At 32.5% G+C, this 21095-nt stretch overlaps 2 protein-coding genes across 2 annotated transcripts in view; both read right to left on the bottom strand.

The window, feature by feature from the left end:
• The window catches only part of LOC139522641 (uncharacterized), a 217888-nt gene that overhangs the window by 85594 nt on the left and 111199 nt on the right, over nucleotides 1-21095 (bottom strand). The window lies entirely within an intron of this gene.
• LOC139522572 (nephrin-like) lies at nucleotides 305-20507 on the bottom strand. Its single transcript, XM_071316039.1, has 7 exons — nucleotides 20426-20507; nucleotides 18646-19023; nucleotides 14922-15224; nucleotides 10018-10302; nucleotides 8307-8588; nucleotides 1016-1200; nucleotides 305-343 (listed from the first exon to the last, which is right to left on the bottom strand). Exons 1-7 carry the CDS (start codon nucleotides 20469-20471, stop codon nucleotides 305-307), a joined length of 1518 nt encoding a protein of 505 aa, XP_071172140.1. The 5' UTR covers nucleotides 20472-20507.

The following is a 21095-nucleotide window of genomic DNA, read 5'->3' as shown; positions in this document are numbered from 1 at the left end:
TAGTCTGAACTATACTTAACAATATGAATGTGTACTTGACCAGTACTTAACCGTTTTATACGAGTCTGAACTGTACTCGGCCAAGTTTGAACCGTACTCGACCTAGTCTCAACCATACTCGACCTAGTCTGAACTATACTCGACCAAGTCTTAACCAAACTAGACCTATTCTTTGTATCTATTAACTGAATTTTATCAATTTAGGATTTTTTTTTTAATAAAAATGAAATTTAAACAACAACTTGAAATTCCTGACTTGGTACAGGCATTTTCAAATGTAGAAAATGGTGGATTAAACCTGGTTCTATAGTAATAAGTGCTTCACAAACACTTGTGTCCAAACCTTAAAAAAAATCAAATTATCAGTTTTCAAAATAAAACTGCTTCATATGAATTGTGAAATGCCATCTAATTTTTAAAGATCACTATCACGAGTTGGTCAACCGTTATGAAAATCACTCTCACAGGAAAAAATGAATATGATTTGACTGCCTGAAGCAGAATCCCAGGCTCTTTTTCTCGTATGAACAATTAACCAACTAGAACTGTCACTTATTTGTATTTACATTAGCAACATGAAAGATGCTACATATAGAGCAGAATCTGTTTACCTTTCAGGAGCAACTGAGATCCCCCAACATTTTGTTGAAAAGGGGATTCGTGTTGCTCTTGGTTTAGTTTTCAGAGCAGGTTTTTGTGTTTTATAATTTTTCAATATCTGTGTGTTGCCTCTACCAGAAATACTCTTGTATATCAATCTTCTTGAAGAACCTTGTTCACTTTCAAAACTTTTCATTGTGTTATTTTAGGATTATAAGTTCTATATGAACGATGGTTTCCGAATTTCTCAGTTAACTTACATGAACCAGCAAGTAACTTAAATTGTCTTAAACAAATTGATGTAAATATACTTGCAGAACACAACCAACAAATGGTGTACAGATGGTCTGTATGATAAAACAGGCTGATAGAAAACAGAACAGGTACATATCATGTTGCTGTTAGCTTTATTTACCGTAAACGCAACACTGTATGACGCTTCGCTTCCTTTTGTTTTGTTAGTCTTTATACCAGTACAGTTCCAAGACAGAACTGGTAATGGATTTCCTCCTGATACTGTACATGTTAACATCAAATTATCACCAGTGATTATATTCCCAGCAGGTATCTGTTGTATACTTGGTCCTGTATCAGGGGCATCTGAAAAAGATACAATATATTTTTCTACGGCAAAATTTGTAAAAACTATAGGCTTACTGTGAATAAGCTGTGGATATGCGAAATTGGTGTTCATTTGGCTACTTTTGATGTAGCAAAGCGGTTTGATTTAATACCCAAAAAATACATTCATCATATATACTAGGATTTTGTACGGTAGACGCCTGCTTTAAAAGAATCACCAGTGACGTCCGAATAAAAAACATACTAAAGGGAAATGAAGTACGACATTTAAAAGACCAGGACAAAACAGTCATAATGGTTTTACCAAATGCAGCTTATGAAATGTATAACCATATTAATGATAATGCATGTCAACCCATAAAGTGCTGAGAACTAAGTTAAACTCTCGGGGAGGATGGGGGCTGCAGATTTTGTAAATAAGCACAGTATAGAGTAAAAATTGTAAACCAGACGCGTGTTTAAGACTTCAAATGACCCATCAGTGACGCTCGAATCGAAACCTACCTGGTGTGTCAAATCGTAGTCATAAAATTGAGAATGGAAATGGGGAATGTGTTAAAGCGACAAAAACCCGACCATAGAGCAGCCAACAGCTGAAGGACACCAGTAGGTCTTCAATGTAGCGAAAATCCCCAGCACCCAGAGGCGTCCTTCAGCTGGCCCCTTAAAATATGTATACTAGTACAGTGAAAATGGACGTCATATTAAACCCCGAATCATACACAAGAAACTAAAATTATAAATCATATAAGACTAACAAAGGCCAGAGGCGCCTGACTTTGGACAGGCGCAAAATTGCGTCGGGGTTAAACATGTTTGTGAGATCTCAACCCGTCCCTTATACCTCTAGCCAATGTAGAAAAGTAAACGCATAACAATATGAACATTAAACTTCAGTTCAAGAGAAGTCCGAGTCCGATGTCAGAAGATGTAACAAAAAAAAATAAACAAAATGACAATAATACATAAATAACAACAGACGTCTAGCAGTTAACTGACATGCCAGCTCCAGACCTTAATTAAACTAATTCAAAGATTATGTCTTCATCATATGAATATCAGGCACAATCCCTCCCATTAGAGGTTTAGTTTCATACTATCATAAAATATATGAGAATAACATAACCCGTGTCATGCCAACAACTGTTTTTTTAATAAATGTGTTTAGTTCCGTTGCAAAGACCCTATAAGTGAATCAATATTAAAGCCAAAATATGCAATCTTTAATGACCTGACAACAGTATCGTAACTATATCCCTTCTTAATAAGTCTGTTTAAAAGTATTGTAAGCTTTTGAGGTGAAAACTGAACTGACAGTTTTGTACTATGTAAAGAATATTACCATAAAAGATTGGATGTGAAATACCTGAACGTATAAGATGTCTGCATGTTGAGTTATATATACGAATTATTTTCTTATACCGATGATAAAATTGAGTAAATATTTTGATTAGTTTGTGATATCAAAAACCTTGGTGTAATATTTTTTTCGGTAATACATAAATTTCTCACTCTAAAATCTAATACGTTGTTACATACACGAGCGAAGCGTTCAAGTTGAGATATATAAACACCATAAGATAGTGACAAGGGAACGTCACAATTTAAAATTGGATATTTAACGATAGGAAATGAAAAATCATCTCTTTTATCATAACTTTTTGTATTAAGCTTCCCGTTAATCATGTTAATGATATAAATATCAAGATCGAGGAAAGGGCAGTGGTCATTATTAGTATAAGCTTCATTTAAAGTAAAACAGGATAAATTTCCTTAGTATACATACTGAAGTCGCCATTACTGTGAGCCAACATAGTATCCTAATATCTAAAAGTATTGTTAAATTTTTGCATCAAATGTTGTTTTGATGGGTTTTTGCTAATTTTAGTCATAAATTGTAACTCATAACAATACAAAAACAGGTTCGCAATAAGTGGTGCACAGTTAGTCTCCTTTGGAATTCAAATAACTTGACGATATACGGAATCCTCAAAGCGAACAAAAATGTTATCAAGTAAAAATTCAAGCACAAATATAGTATCAAAGTATGTCCAATTAACATAGTTCTTTTGTTTATTGCTACTAAAAACTGACCTAAAAGATTTTGAACGTATGTACTCGCATTCTGACTTTGTAAATGCCCAGCTTATTAGGGATCTGAATTTTTTCTTAATAAGAATATGAGGCAAAGTGGTATATAGGGTAGAAAAAACTTTGAACAGATTCAGAATCACCAATATTAGCATGCAATTTATCAAGTACTTCCAACGAGTTTTTGACACTCCAAAAATAATTAGTTCCACTATTTTCAAAGGCCTTATTTGAACAATTTATTATCAAATTTTGTATTGTACCCACTGTACTAGTAAGTAGAACAGACAATTTAGTAGTGGAACAGTGGCTTGAAGATGAAATAAATCTATATTTGTAAGGTTGTTTGTGTAGCTTCGGAAGCTAGTACATAGTTGAGACTTTCATTATATTTGGTTCTGCTTGTAAAGAAGTAGCTTAAAGTTTGTGTTTGTTACAGATGTGTTTTTTTCTGAAAATGAAGTCAGTTTGAATGTTGGTGAATTCGTGATGTCCTTTTGCAGAACCTCAATATAAAACTTACGTCAAACAATAATGATATTATTAGCAGCCTTATCAGCCGGGACAAAAACAAATTCCTTGACTAGTTCTTTTAGTTTATGTTTGATACGCAAAATAGGGGTTTTATGGTTGTTGTTAATAGTAAAATTTCTTTAAAATGTTATATACGAATATCAACTATCTTCATAACTGAATGAAAAAAAGAGTCCAAAGATTTTTTGTCAGCTTTTTCCCGTTTTACCCATTTCAAACAGTAAGTACGGAGTGAGTCGTGGGTGATATTACGACACTCATTCCAATTAATAATTGACGGGGGACGATATTTAGGTCCTTTACTGAGGACTGATTTTAACTCTTTGTTGCAAACGATGTTAAGGTCTGTTATGACATGGGAAACCGGGCCATACGTGTTTTCAGAATTCGTGCAATTACAGGACACAGGTGTATTTTCATTGATATTTACATCTTTACAAAATTGGCTTTAGTTAAACAAATATTTCCGGGAAGATTTCTTGTAAATAAAACAAATAAGAGGGAGTTCAGTATTATCAAAATATCCAGGAATTTGGTCTTTAACAGAATGGTCGTTAAAAATACCGGCAATATTTACAAAATCAAAACCTTTATTGACATACTTTATTTTTATAAAATGCTTTTCATGATCTTCAGGGGAAACAGTTTAGAATGACAGTATGCCATTATAATTTGAACAATTTCACACTTAGGACTGCAATATGAAATAGTGTTGCAATCCTCTAAAATTAAATTTAATTATTTATAGGCAACGAACAGAGCTTGGTTAACAGATAATGTCTGCCGTTGTTTTTTTGAAATAGAAATAAGGTCCGAAATATTTGTATGGTTGGTCCGAATTTTTTTTTTTTTTTTTATTGCAATTTTTCTATGTCCATGAGAACGGTTTTAGAAGAGGGACGAACGATACCAAAGGACAGTCAAACTCATAAATCGAAAATAAACTGACAACGCCATGGCTAAAAATGAAAAAGACAAACAGACAATAGTACACATGACACAATATAGAAAACTAAAGAATAACCAACACGAACCCCACCAAAAACTAGGCGTGAAACTATATCCAAAATTTATAAACAGAATCGGTTCAAGATATAGTACCGATTCTCATGATATTGTGACAAATCTGGACTGTTGATTGTTATTATTCAATGTGTTATTAATTGTATTTAAACATATATTTATTTAAATATTGCGGGTGCTCAACTTCTCTGGAGTGCACAAACACTGATAAATGCATTTACTTTCATACTCATGATTTTAACCATTTATACTTTGTAAGCGATAAGGGCCAGTTTTATATTTTTATCTTGGTAATGTTTACCTATGAAATACTTTGATTATCCCGTCATATAGTGATTTATTTTAACAAATCTTGTCGGTAGATTCAACTTGTTTACACCTGTCATGACACCATTCTGTACTTTCACTTTGCGATCTCATATTATTATTTGTTTAAGTAAACACTTTATCAATGCAGATTAATTACGTATTTATTATGTTTGTGCTTCCCTTTTCATTAACATTGTCTAAATTTATGATAGAACAGGGTTTTCATTGATCTCGTTTAAGCATTATATCTAATGCGTAAAGTTGTGTTAATTTCACATAAGTTCATACGCCGTATTGAGAAAGGAATTTACTGTCCGTATAAAAACAGCATTACATGTATATAGAAATATTCTTTTAGTTTTATACGCTTTTAAACATAATTCGGGCAAGAAGGACAAAGTTAGGACAACTTAAGGTGGAAACTAACACTACAGGGAGATAACTCTGTAAAGTCAGCTAAACGTTTTAATTACGTTGTGTTGTAAAAGGAATATTAAGCTTCTCAATGATCAAAATTGGTGTTTGTCAAACTGCTATATAACCAGTGTAAATTTTGACAAAACGGTTGATTCAAAATTTTTGAAATTTTTATATTTTTGTTAAAGGGTCAAAGTAAATACTTAAACAAAATTTTATGAAAATTAAACGAGCCAAATTAATTTTAGTGAAAGTGTTAGGTACCACCTTAATAGTGTTTCCTTATTTAAGAAAAACGAATTCTGTTTGTCTTTATAAACGTTTCTAGCCAAAAGACATAAGCAACCTTGCTTTTGATTGGATGATTTGATGTTTACTCTTACGTCATCGTTTGTCCCAAAAATACATAAATAGGATCTTGAAGATAAACCTGGCATTCTGAATTCAGCTTTTGAACTGTTAACTACATTATATTGACCACCCAATGCAATGTTTTGACTGTTGAATGATTAATGTGTATTTGTTGTGTATTATATTGAAAGAAGAAATGAAAATACTGTTGAAATAAATATCATTGTAACATGTGTAATGTTTATTACAAATCTGTTTCTTTACACTGCCGTTGATTCCACTCCTCCCGAATGATGGTTATACAGTTTATATCAACCCTAGGTTTGTTACAATCTCATTATTAAGACCGAGAGGGTAGACTGTCTGTGATTTTTTAATCCAATTTATTTCAAATATTTTCCGTGATCGTACAAACTTTGATTGATATTTACCAGGCTGTGTATTTACTACTTATAAAGGTTGAACTGTTAAACATTTAATAGGATGACTGTGCTTCTTAAGATGTTGATAATTATCAACTCATCATAGATACCAGGACTAAATTGTGTAAGTATACGCCAGACGCGCATTTTGTCTACAAAAGACTCATCAGTGACGCTCGAATCCAAAAAAGTTAAAAAGGCAAAATACAGTACAATGTTGAAGAGCATCAAGGACCAAAATTCCTAAACATTTTGCCAAATACAGCTAAGGTAATCTATGCCTGAGGTACAAAAAGTCTTAGTTTTTCAAAAATTCAAAATTTTGTAAGCAATTAATTTATAAATATGACCATATCAATGATAATTCATGTCAGCACAAAAAAGTGCTGACTACTGGGCTGGTGATACCCTCGGGGGAATAAATCTCCGACAGCAGTGGCATCGACCCAGTGGTTGTGAATAAACTCATCATAGATACCAGGACTAAATTTGTATATATATATATATGTCAACGCGCGTTTCGTCTACAAAAGACTCATCAGTGACGCTAGAATCCAAAAAGTTCAAATACAGTACGAAGTTGAAGAGCATTAAGGATCAAAATTCCTAAACGTTTTGCCAAATACAGCTAAGGTTCTAATGATACTTTTGAATTTATTTGGTCTTTTAAAACGATATAGGTGTTCTTGCGTGCGTTTAGATAAATATCGTCCAGTTTCACCTACGTACTAAATACCGCATCCCGGTTTGTTTCATATGAGTAAATAAATAATACTCTTTGTTTTTCTAGTTATATCAGTTTTAAAATTTAAAGAAAATGTGCGACCATTAAACATGGACCTTACCGTATTGTTGGTGGAAAGACGTGGATATGTAAGTCAGTTTTTGGCATGACACTTATCAATAGTAACCACGATTTGTATTGTTAAAAATGTTAGCGATGGTAGGATTTTTGGATAAGCGATTTTAAAGATTGAGACGTGATACCCTTTGAACGAGTTTAGTATTTAATATTTTTCCATTTCTAAGCCTCATATCTGTTTGGGGGACGTGGATTTATCAGAAAGGAGCAAAGACTGGCGCCCAGAATATGAACCAACACACAGTAAATTGAATAATGTGAAAATGAGAAAACTGTTCGGTTAAAGACGTCAAAGGCTTTTTGTCATAAATTACCCGACAAATTTAACAATCGATAGGGTATATCAATGTTCTGACTAACGTCTAACTAAATAGATGTATGGGGCTGAATATTAAAATACCACTTTTTGATAAATATTCCTAAAGTAATAAACACAGAGAGGTTCTAGCTCGGACACACACTCCAAAATCTAGTATAACATAAGAGCATAAACCTTAGGCACGGTGAAGCACTTTACTGTCTCCACACGGCATTAAAGACAAACTCTGTAAAAATAAAATTGAGAAAGAAATGGGGAATGTGTCAAAGCGAAAAAAAAACAACCCTAGAGCAGTCAACAGCCAAAGGCCACCAATGGGTCTTAAATGTAGCGAGAAACTCCAGCACCAGGAGGCGTCCTTCAGCTGGCCCCTTAAAATATGTATACTAGTTCAGTGATAATGGACGTCATACTAAACTCCGAATTATACACAAGACACTAAAATTAAAAATCATACAAGATTAACAAAGGCAAGAGGCTCTTAACTTGGGACATGCGCAAAATGCGGCGGGGTTAAACATGTTTTTGGAGGATGACCTTTACGTTGAAGAATAAAAGCCACAGACAATCATGTGAGTCACCAATTTTTAAATTCTATGCGTATCTTACAAAACAAAGTAGGGATCTTTTAACCTTCAAAGTTATTACGTGTTAACAAAATTGACATATGACACTGTCAATATACACAGCTTAGAAATTTTCTTCGATATCTATGTTTTTCAAGAGAAAAAAAACAGAATACAAAAGAGAGCCTCCACACACAAAATTTCACAAACGTAATATTAGTTTAACTTACAGTGAACAATCAAAGTATGCTGAATATATGGATTGTATAGTGAAATAATGTGTGTGGCTATACACGAGCACACTTTGTTGTTGTCACTTTTGTCCACAATAAATTCGACACTATAGGATGCCATGATTCCTGTTGTAAGGTTTTTTAGGGTTCCAATACAGTTCCAGGACAATATGGGTAGAGGATTACCGCCATATGTTGAACATGCTAGTTGCACTTTATTTCCAGAAATAATACCGCCGGTAGGCATCTGTTGTATAATCGGGACCTTTTCAGGAACATCTGGAATGAAAACATTGGAAACATATTTCTGATTAATATGATCAAAAACTAATTTCTATGCTACTTGTTTGATTTTGTGTCCTTTTTTGTTTTGTATTTGAAAAGGTTGTTTTATGCGATATAAGTAAATACATACCGGTATAAGGACTTGAGGCCTCAAAATTATTTAGAGGTTTTAGTAGTTTGAAATGTTTGGGTTTGAGCGTTTCGGGTGAAGATAAATCAAGGAAAATAATTTGATATGTTTCCAATGTGGTCCTTTAAATGTAAAACACTTATGAATTTGTTAACAATGACTCTTATATTTGATACGTTTCCCTCAGTTTTAGTTTTTAACCCGGATTCGTTTTTTCTCTATTGATTTATGTATTTCGAATAGCGGTATACTACTGTTGCCTTTATTTACACTACAAACCATTAAAAGTCTGAAATGGCCTATATCTGTACTCGACTGTACTGATTTTTACTCGACCAGTCTGAATTCGTCTGTGATTTACTTGATAATACTCGACTGTAGTCTGAACCATACTTAACAGTATGAATGTGTACTTGACCAGTACTTAACCGTTTTATACGAGTCTGAACTGTACTCGGCCAAGTTTGAACCGTACTCGACCTAGTCTCAACCATACTCGACCTAGTCTGAACTATACTCGACCAAGTCTTAACCAAACTAGACCTATTCTTTGTATCTATTAACTGAATTTCATCAATTTAGGATTTTTTTTTTAATAAAAATGAAATTTAAACAACAACTTGAAATTCCTGACTTGGTACAGGCATTTTCAAATGTAGAAAATGGTGGATTAAACCTGGTTCTATAGTAATAAGTGCTTCACAAACACTTGTGTCCAAACCTTAAAAAAAATCAAATTATCAGTTTTCAAAATAAAACTGCTTCATATGAATTGTGAAATGCCATCTAATTTTTAAAGATCACTATCACGAGTTGGTCAACCGTTATGAAAATCACTCTCACAGAAAAAAATGAATATGATTTGACTGCCTGAAGCAGAATCCCAGGCTCTTTTTCTCGTATGAACAATTAACCAACTAGAACTGTCACTTATTTGTACTTACATTAGCAACATGAAAGATGCTACATATAGAGCAGAATCTGTTTACCTTTCAGGAGCAACTGAGATCCCCCAACATTTTGTTGAAAAGGGGATTCGTGTTGCTCTTGGTTTAGTTTTCAGAGCAGGTTTTTGTGTTTTATAATTTTTCAATATCTGTGTGTTGCCTCTACCAGAAATACTCTTGTATATCAATCTTCTTGAAGAACCTTGTTCACTTTCAAAACTTTTCATTGTGTTATTTTAGGATTATAAGTTCTATATGAACGATGGTTTCCGAATTTCTCAGTTAACTTACATGAACCAGCAAGTAACTTAAATTGTCTTAAACAAATTGATGTAAATATACTTGCAGAACACAACCAACAAATGGTGTACAGATGGTCTGTATGATAAAACAGGATGATAGAAAACAGAACAGGTACATATCATGTTGCTGTTAGCTTTATTTACCGTAAACGCAACACTGTATGACGCTTCGCTTCCTTTTGTTTTGTTAGTCTTTATACCAGTACAGTTCCAAGACAGAATTGGTAATGGATTTCCTCCTGATACTGTACATGTTAACATCAAATTATCACCAGTGATTATATTCCCAGCAGGTATCTGTTGTATACTTGGTCCTGTATCAGGCGCATCTAAATAAGATACAATATATTTTTCAAAGGCAAAATTTGTATTACCCATAGGCTTACCTTGAATATGCTATTGGTGTCCAATATTGATGTTCATTTGGCGACTTTTCATTTGGCGTTCATAAGCATTTTGAAAAATACAAATTTTGGAAAATATTGGGGTTTTTTTGTGTTGTCAAATTGTACAATTATTACTAACCGGTTACTTGGATAATCGTTCGACCGATTAACCGGTTAACCGGTAGTTTAAGTTCATGTTAGAAGGCCTTTTCTACAGTAAAGTACCCTACAAATGTACGTTATATTATGCGATGAATTATTGTTTGTACTTTGGAATTATCATGCTTGTCTGCGAGAATTCCTGATAAAATTTTACTTTAGATAATCCAATACACTGTATCTACTATGAAAAATAAAAAAAAACTTTTTGATGTCGTCGAATTGAAAATGTCTGATATCGTCGATTCTTTCATTTCCCCTTATGTCTAAGAAAATGATGTGGATTGTTTCAATTTTAAATGATTGCGACTGATACTCGTACCATCAAGTGTCCATTCGATACGTTCACGTTGATTTTAAATTCAAATACGATTTTTGCACGGTGAAGGCGGCACTTTCGGATGAAGGTCTACGCAATATTAGATAAAAAATGAAATGTCACATGAAGTAAATTGGAAATCGTAAAATTTAATCAGATTACTGATTTAAAGTTTGTAAAAGAAACATGTATACTAATTATGTCTATTTAATGAATGTGACTTACCGAATCCGACTATTTACTGGATTTGTTATAACATGAGCAACACGACGGGTACCACGTGTGGAACAGGACATACTTACCCTTCCGGGGCATCTGAGATTACCCCCAGTTTTTGGTGGGGTTCGTGTTGCGTATTCTCTAGTTTTATATGTTGTGACATGTGTTCTACTGTTTGTCTGTCTGTCTTTTTCGTTTTTAGCCATGGCGTTGTCAGTTTATTTTCGATTTATGAGTTTGACTGTTCCTCTGGTGTCTATCGTCCCTCTTTTAAGGTCTTGCCTCGAGATTATAGACAAGTTGTCTAAGCTCTATTAATTTCATATTTTAGTATTAACAATAACAATCAATAACCAGGACAATAGATTTGTTGGATTAATTATTACGACGATCATTTTTAGACCAAAATTATTTAATGAATTCAATTCACATTTTCATCGAACCTATAAAAGATCGTAAATAGTCCGGTTAACCGGTTAACGTTTAATGTATCTGATATTCGGTCCTTCCGATGGTTAACCGAATAACACAACTGTAAACCAATGCATTTGATAACACTAGTTTATTTATATTCATGACAATAACAATGATAATTCATGTCAACCCAGACTTGAAGAGAACTTGGTGACACCCTCGGAGGGGGTCACCTGCTGTAGCATCGCCCCATATTTTGTAATAATTTTTGTAATAAACACATCTAGACCAAAAATGAAGCATCAAGTGACCCTCATAGGCTCTAATCACAACCTACCTAGCTGGTGTGTCAAATCCTGGTCATGTTTTCGGAGAACGACCTTTACGTTGAAGAATAAAAGCCATAGATAATTACCAATGTTAATATTCTATGCGTTATCATATCATTTTGTTGTTCGGTTGTTTTCCTCTTATAGTTGATTAGTTTCTTTCGATGTTAGTTTGTAACCCAGATTTGTTTTCGCTTACTCGATTTATGACTTTTGAATAGAAGTTTTGTACTGTTGCTTTTGTTTTACTAATTTCTTTAACTGTCAAAATCTTATTCTTCGCCAACAGCCCTTGTACATGACTTTCTTTCTTTCATTTTGTTTTTCTGATGTTAACCATGTTCAACACGGACTCCAAAGTGTTGCCTTCTTAGACCGTGAAATCGTCGGAGGAAACTTCCATTCAGCAGTGACATCGCCCAACAACTATGTGTTATTGGATTTGCTTATTGCTAAAGTAAGTAAGATGATCTTCTGTTAACATCCTCGACGTGTGGTCTTCGGTATATAATGCTTTCATCACTAAGAATACCATATTGCAATGATTTTATATTTTCGATACTCAGAACATTTTGCCAAATTACATATGAATAAAAATGGCCCAAAACCAAGAAGTCCGGTAATGCATAATAATTGTCTTTCAAATAAAATCTTACTAGTATATTACATATATATATATATATATATTATATCAGTATTACTGTAAAATTGTTACATCGGCAAAAACTAGTCAAAACAATTACAGGACAACATTCGTATATTCAATTCAGCTTGCAGATATCTTAAACGTTCAAGTATTTCACATCCAAAATTTTATTTATATATTCTTTACAAAGCACAAAAAATGTTGGTATTAACCTCAAAAGCTTAACAAACCTTTATACACACTTATTCGAAAGTGATATAGTTACGATACTGTCGACAGGTCATTAAGGATTGTATATTTTAGTAATAACCAATTTTATTTGCTAATTGAAAATTAAGCGGAATAAAATAATTGAAGACAGTAGAGAAGATAATTCTGTTTTAATTGGTTATTACCATACATGTATTAAATAAAAGAGTGAGCTATTAATACTCTAAATGTATGATGTCTCTAGTCTGGTCAAAGGGTCAGAGTGTCCTACTTAATTAAACGATAAATTGTTGAAATTAGATAACATATTTTCACGTGCAGAGAAATTTCACGTATGACCAATGCATGATTGGAATTCATTTTTCTTATTGGTCAATGATCTTACGGGTCAGCACGAGTTCACGTGTAAGTGCACCGTGGTCACTTCCTTTTATCATCAGCATTTGATGTGTTAACTTGGGATTCTTATCAAACAATTTGTTCAACATTCCCACCCACATACCTCCCTTAATGTTATCTTTTGAAGTAGATATGTATATATGCTTATTTATGGGGCAGATTTTTCTTCCCACCTTTGCTATTCTTTGTCATTTATTCAATTGATATGATATTAGTTGATGTAATTTCGTATTAATTATGTATTATTATTTCATATTAAATATGAACTTTTGTGTCAAATGTTTTATTTGCAAAATGTATTTTTTGCATTTTATGATTTTGAATAAATGACCTTTTTTCGTCAGTTTAGTTTTTATATCATATAGCAAATCAAGCTCAGACTCTTGCATATGTATGCATAGTATGTTTCTGGTATCTAGCTGTCTGCCTTAAAATATTGATTCACTAGATTTGCATCGGAAATAAACACATGTATTCTAAATCCAGTTGTTGGCATGATACATGTTATGTTTTTCTCGTATATTTTATGATGGGATGATACTAAACAGCCTAACGAGAGGGAATGTACTTGATTTATATATGATGGAGACATAATCTATCAATCTGTTAAATTGGGGTATGGGGCTGACATGTCAGTAATTGCTAGTAGTCCTTTGTTCGTTTATGTATCATTGTCATTTTGTTAAGTTTCTTTCGTTACCCATTCTGACAGCAGACTCGGACTTGTTTAAGCTCAGCTTACTGTGTGTATTACTTTGTTTTTCTCAATTCTGCATTGGCTAGAGGTATAGGGGAGGGTTGAGATCTCGAAAAAAATGTAATCCCGCCGCATTTTTGCGCCTGTCCCAAGTCAGGTGCCTCAAGGATTCGTTAGTCTTATGTTGTTTTTAGTTCATTCATGGATGATTCGGTTTAGTGACATCCATTTTTACTGAACTAGTGCACAAGTATATGTAGAAGTCAGCTAATGACCTCCTCAAGCTGTGGTATTTTCTCCGTTTGACACCCATTGATGGTCTTCTGCTGTTGTTTGTTCTTTGGTCGGGTTTTTGTCTCTTTGACACATTCTTATTTTTATCATTCTGTATTATTCTAATGTTATTGTTCTTTTCTCAACTTTATGTAATTATGATATATAATAGTATAGGAACTTGTCCGCTTTTAAATAGATAAACACCTCTTCAACAAAAGGAAACAGTTCAATTGTTAACACTACAATAGAAAAAGAGATGATTAGAAACGTCATTTATCAAAGAGAAAACAAATCATAGAGATAAACACCAAAAATTGACCTCGCGATAATAAGCTTGTCAATCATTCAATTAATATAAAATAGCAGGAACAATAATAAGTTTAACTTACTTTATTAATTATAAAGTATCACCTCCGATTTTCAGAAATGAAAAACATAACAATCATTAACTCCGATAATGCAAAAAAGAACAAATTTCATTTCAGTGATTAAACCAATAATGGATTAACACTGTATATTTTTCTAAAGACCGAATTAATTTTCTGATTTTATCCTCTTCAGAAACGCCCAAAACTAAACGTCTGAAAGCCGAGGATGTTTAGGTACCAAACAACATGATGGCCGATATAACTCAAGGTCAACGAATCGAATAGTCAAATCCATCTGAGGTAAGCTTTTGACGGACGTTTGAATTTAATTATCTTAATGATTGATAAACGGCCAATCTACGAAAGGTATGTTTTGAATCATTTCAATACCGAAGCATTTAATACAGAAATGATACATAACTTTTTCTTTTAAGCTAAACTGATCTAGCCATCTTTTTTTATATTTACGAAAGTAAGCATGAATACTCTGATTTTTTGTATTTATAAACATCAATTGATTACTTACATATTATTCGAAGTCGTACTCTTTTTGACTCTATATGTGTTCCATTATATTGTCCTATACAGTAGATGTCGACTCCTTCATCAGCTTCGTTTCCTGTATAATTTAGATAGCTATCTACTATTGTTTCACTTATTTGCTCTTCATGTGACGCCAGATCTTCGATATTTTGTCCGTTTCTTGCTTTCCTCCATAATATAACAGATAAAGGCCTGCTAGTTGCGATACACCGGAATGGTCCTGGTGAATCTCTTTTGACATTTCTCAACGTTGTATCAGGGGAAATACTTATACTTGTCAATGGAACTGCATTAAAAATACAATATTATATTTTGTATCAACTACTTTTAAAGGAGATCAAACGGGGTTATGGGAAAAAACGTCTCGTCCTTTTTCCAAGACCATATTGATAAATATTGCATTGTTGTCTTGTAGTAAATATTCTCGGTACTGACGTTGTGTATTATCTTAATAACGTGTTATAGTGTTCTTTCATTTGTCTTTGCATATTTTGAACATCTACTTTCTGTTTCGTCCATTTTGTTAATATCTTGTGGCGTGGCTCTTTACTGAAACATTCCGCCATTGTGTTCTTGTTCCATGATCATTTTTTAAATTCATTTCTTTCATTTTTGCCTATGTACTTAGTCCAAATGTCACTAAAACGTATTTAGAGTATTATAGAGATCAAAATAATAGCACAATGTTGACTGATGTATCCCAATATTTTATATTTTTACCTGTATGTTTTGTTCACACCACTACAAAAGTCAAAAAGTCTGAAAAGACCAGTTTTTGTCTGAATTTGCATGAATTTTTACTCGACATTCTTGATTTGTTTAAATAATTTTTAAAAAATCTTGACATTGTATGAATTTGTCTTTTAAGGTTCTTGATTTTTCTTGACAAGTGTCTTGACAGTATGAACATTGTCTTAAAATTTCTCGACACTTCCTGTATCATCTGATAAGAGTCTGGATTAGTCTCGACCAATTCTTGACTGTCTTAAATTTGTCTCGATCTGTCTTGACATATTCTTGACATTCTTAATAATGTCTCGATCTGTCTTGACACATTCTTGACATTCTTAATAATGTTTGAATATGTCTTGACATATTCTTGACATTCTAAATAATGTCTGAATATGTCTCGACACATTCTTGACAGTCTTAAATATGTCTCAACAGTATAAATTTCGCCTGAAAATAAATGTGAACAGACTTATTCTGCACTATTTGTGACATTCTTTTGCTGTTATATACTTATTATGGCTTAACTAAACTTTGAAGAATCAATGATTAATTTTGTGTAGTAAGATACCCTTTTGGTGCAACTTAGTTGGAATACCCTGAATAATTCCCCAAGTAGTTTGATTTTGATTAATTTTTATTAAACGTTTAATTAATTGTTTTCACTTGGAATATAAGTTGAAGTTGCTGACAAACAGTATTTAGATTTTTGCCATTCGCAAAACTGCCAGTCAAATTTGCTTTACTAAAATAGGTGTCTATAAGGCAGTTTTAAAATGTGACCATGCGTCTCTTTTGGATCCCAAAATTCATCTTTTGGGTTTGTGTGGCTGAAATAAGAGGGAAGGGGGGCTTTCCTGAAGGTCAAAGAATTAGTTCCCATATTGATTCAAAAACCTTGTTCATTTTTTAGGACAACCAAAAAAACATTTTTTATTCCAATTTGATAACTGACCTTCCGGAAAAGAAAAAAATGTTAAGATCTATATTATGCATGTCTGTTTGGGACCCATTTCATAAGACCAATGATTTCTGTAGAAAATGAACTCATTATAAATACATTTTTTTATTATTCCTGGGGTAGATAATACTTTTCTTTTAATCTTTGGGAAATATTCATTTTTTTCATCAAAATGATGATTTTCATTTTCATCTATGAACAAACTTTTTAAATTGTAGTGGCATGGTCGGTCAATTAATAAGTTGTATGGCTTATTACAGGTAAAGCAGTAATTTCTATTTGACAGTTGCGTGTACTCTGAGGGTGTGGAATACCTTAATTTTATGGGGAACATCCTGTCCATGTGTAATACTTAATATATATTCCAACAGATGACATTACACAATTTTTCTTCTGTTAAATGAATGATTTGTATATCATCATAATTTGCTATTAATATATAAACCACATTTTGGTACAATAATTTTTTTACCAAATAAACATTTAATGTCATGAATGTAAAAGGAAATATGTCTACAGTATGATTGGTTTTAATCATTTAATTTATACGATTTAGGAATCAAAATTTGTAATTATTTTAAAAACTCAATTTTATATTGTTTTATATCAACACATCCAAATTTGAATAATTTTAAACATTAGATTTAAACTCAGAACTTTCAAGTAAATTTAAGACACAATTCAAAATGTTCAGAATATGTCAAGTCATACTGAGAAAAAATAAGAATGTCGAGAACTTGTTGAGAAATTTCAAGACAGTATTTAAATGTCAAGAATTTGTCAAGAAATTTTAAGACCATATTCAGAATGTCAAGAATATGTCAAGTAATTTTCATACAAATTTGATATAAATGAGAATTTGTCAAGAAAAATTAAGACACAAGTCATACTTTTGAAGAATGTCGAGTAAAAGTTCATGCAAATCAAGACAAAAACTGGTCTTTTCAGACTTTTAGACTTTTGTAGTGCACATTGTTGCCAATATAGTGAAATTTTATGCGATGTCAAAGAAGTGAGAGGTTTAACTCCCAATAAAACATGTTGGTTTCTTTTTATTTGGATATATTTGAGCTATTTGATTTGCCTTTTGAAAAATTACCTACCGTTTTGAATTTTGGTATCTTTTTTATCACTTTGATCGAATGGGATGGTGTTGGTGAAATATTTTTTCGTTAAACCTATATATGATTATCAGTTGTTTGCAGATTAGTTACACATCTTTCTATTCCTGTTTACGGTAAGACACATTTAATATTTGTTTATCACAGGATAGTGTCGTCAGTTCCAGAGATGACAAGCTGCCATCAATTTTATTTTATTTTATTTGCATTTTAACTGAAAAGTAATGTCAAAGTACTTGTCATTATGAAATATCCAAAGATTTCTAGAATAATGTTTATCAAACGTAAGGAATTTCACGCCATGACAAACAATAAGACAATAAACTATATAACCAAAAAGGACGTAGAAAATAGCTAAATCCAGTGAGGTCTACTATGCCTGAGTGAGTAGAAACCTTTTTTTTCTAATTTCATAAATTATAAATATATAATTTTATAAATGTTTGTTATAAATCATGTCGTTTCGGAGTGCCGACTACGTTTTTGTTTGTATGTTTTTTAAATAAAAGGGAAATGTTTGCAACTGAAACAGATATAAATAAACCAGGAATAATGAAACAACAAACAACAAACAACTTATTACTATTGAAACTCAAAAATAATTCGTGGAAGTGTAGTAAAAATTAACATTTCATTGAATATGTACTAAATACACGATATTTTCCACTTGTGAAGAAAACAAACCTTCTCTTTTCAAAAAGATACAATTGCATCGTTTTTTTATGAGGTTAGTTTTGAAAGCTATGAAAAATGTTTTGCGAACAAGTTTTCAGTACGTTATCGCGTTCGGCTATATTCTTATTTGTTGTATTCTTCAATGTCCTTTGATATCAACGAATCATCTATATTATTGTAAATTGTTTATTAGTCAAAGTTGAATGCAGTCAAATACTTACTGATAACCATAATAACTACTGAATCAGAAACAAAGATGTCTAAGTCGTTTCCAGTTCCGTACTGAGCTTGGCATGTCACTGTTTGATTATTGTGTTTTTCTGTCACTTTTTTAATTGTAAAAAGAAACGTTCCAAGTGTTGCTCCACAAGTGATTCCATACACATCCTGAAAACCCGACGACAATGGAACAAATAAACATCCATTTTGGTTAAAGAATAATGCAACAGTAGAACTACCTATAGTACTGTCGAAAAACATAACACTTCTCCAATTAGTCTGAACTGTTATAGAACACGTAAACTGGTATACTGTATTTTCTTGTATCTTTGCTGTTGATTGGGGTATAATTGTCACTTTTGGTGTATTCAACGCAACACCTAAAAGAAGGAAAATTTCTATTGTGTTTGTTTTTAGTGTAAAAATCATCAATAATAAAGCAAGAAAAATAGAAGTTTGGTTTAAAATATCGTATCAAGTTCTGTAAGGCTCTAAATTCGTTTGAGATGATATAATGCTTTATCCGAATTACTTAGGTTATCAATTCATTCCATTGGACAATTGTAAATTTTCACATTTTTTTTCATAAGCCACACACTCCCCTTTCCTAATAGAAATATGTGATAATATAAGCATCGGGTGTTAATACCTTAAAACCCGCCTGAGCCTGAAGTGTGCCGATTTGGAACCCGCTACTGCCGAGGTTTACCAATTCTTATTTCTACATTAAAGCCGTACTGTTACCTATATTTGTTAATTCAGGAGTCATTTGGTCTTTTGTGGAGTGTTGTGTTATTGGCAATTATACTTTTCTTATTTTTTATATTAGAGATCAGTTATATAATCTTTGGAACACTGTTTCGTGTTTTTATTTTTGTATGTATGATTCATTATTTTTAGTTGTTTATTCTTTAGTTTTCTATGTTGTGTCATTTGTACTATTGTTTGTCTATTTGTCCTTTTTTAATTATAGCCATGGCGTTGTCAGTTTGCTTTCGATTTGTGAGTTTGACTGTCCCTCTGGTATCTTTTGTCCCTCTTTCATTAAAAAATGGAAAACAACACGTTTAATAATTTCATGCGTCCGAAGCGCTTTTCTGGATTTGCCTTCATCAGGCCCGTTCAAAGCCAAACATTTGAAATCCGAAGATGTATAAGAACCGAACCCGTTGAAGAGCTATAAGAAAAACATACCTAACATAAATAGCCAAATTCATCTAAAGTCAACTTTGCCTGAGGGATTTGAAACCTTAGTTTCTTAATAATTTCAAAATTTATAAACGGATAATTTCAGAAAAAGTTTGTTAAATCATGTCAGTACTGACTACTGAGCTGAAAATACCCTCGTGGACTGATAGTCCACCAGCAGAGGTATCGACCAAGTGTTGTAAAAAATGGAAAACAGCACGTTTAAAAATTTCATGCGTCCGAAGCGCTTTTCTGGATTTACCTTCATCAGGAACGCTTAAAGCCAAACTTTTGAAATCCGAAGATGTATAAGTACCGAACCCGTTGAAGAGCTACATGACAAAAAATACCTAAAATAAATAGCCAAATTTATCTAAAGTCAACTTTGCCTGAGGGAGTTGAAACCTTAAACTGCTGCTATCCTTACAGTTCAATTAATGGCGTTGAACTAAATTATCTGATAATGTTTGTTGAAACACATCATGCATGTCGTCAAGATGTTTTGTATTTATCAAAAAGGCAAATATTACATGCATTAATCGAAACATGCACGAGATAGTACTTTGAGAAAAACCGGTATGTAACTATACTCACATTTAAAACAGACGTATATGATAAATAATATGTGCGTCTTTTTCATTTTGAACAGGAAGTATGCAAGTTATTTATATCAATAACTTCCTAGTTATACCTAAGTATACACCCATGGTTTTTAAATTTAAAGATATAATAATGTACCTTTATAAATACACAGGTAACAAAATGTAAGCTGTTTCCATTTCATGCTAAGGTAAACTAACAAAGAAGCAGTGTTTAACTACAACAATATTTTCGTTTTCATATGGCAATTGTTCTTACCTGTTATATACTCATTTTTTATTTGTCAATTCCTATTCTCATTCGTCTCCAAACTAGAGCTGTTGACAGGTCTGCTTCTCCGTGTCATGAGGACAAGAATGCTCAATATCAAATCATATCTATGCATTGGACAGATCATGTGTAGTACTTTTTATTACAATTGATTACATAAACGAAAACCTTATTGTCACTTTCCAGTACAAAATAAAATTATACTCTGCCGGTATATACACATATCAAATTGTCTTTTTCATTCATGAATAAATCGTCAAAACATCAGATGAAAGGACACAGGGCCTTGGTAAGATCATCCTTATCTCGCAATCTTCATGATGATGATATAGTTCAAATAGTTTACGTTATGTTTCGTGTAATTTACGTCTTATTTCTTACTTCGTACCTCTGT

Source organism: Mytilus edulis, chromosome 5 (assembly GCF_963676685.1).
Source record: "Mytilus edulis chromosome 5, xbMytEdul2.2, whole genome shotgun sequence".
Taxonomy (NCBI): Eukaryota; Metazoa; Mollusca; class Bivalvia; order Mytilida; family Mytilidae; genus Mytilus; species Mytilus edulis.
Note: the sequence above shows the minus strand (reverse complement) of the source record. Positions and strands in the feature narration are given on the sequence as shown.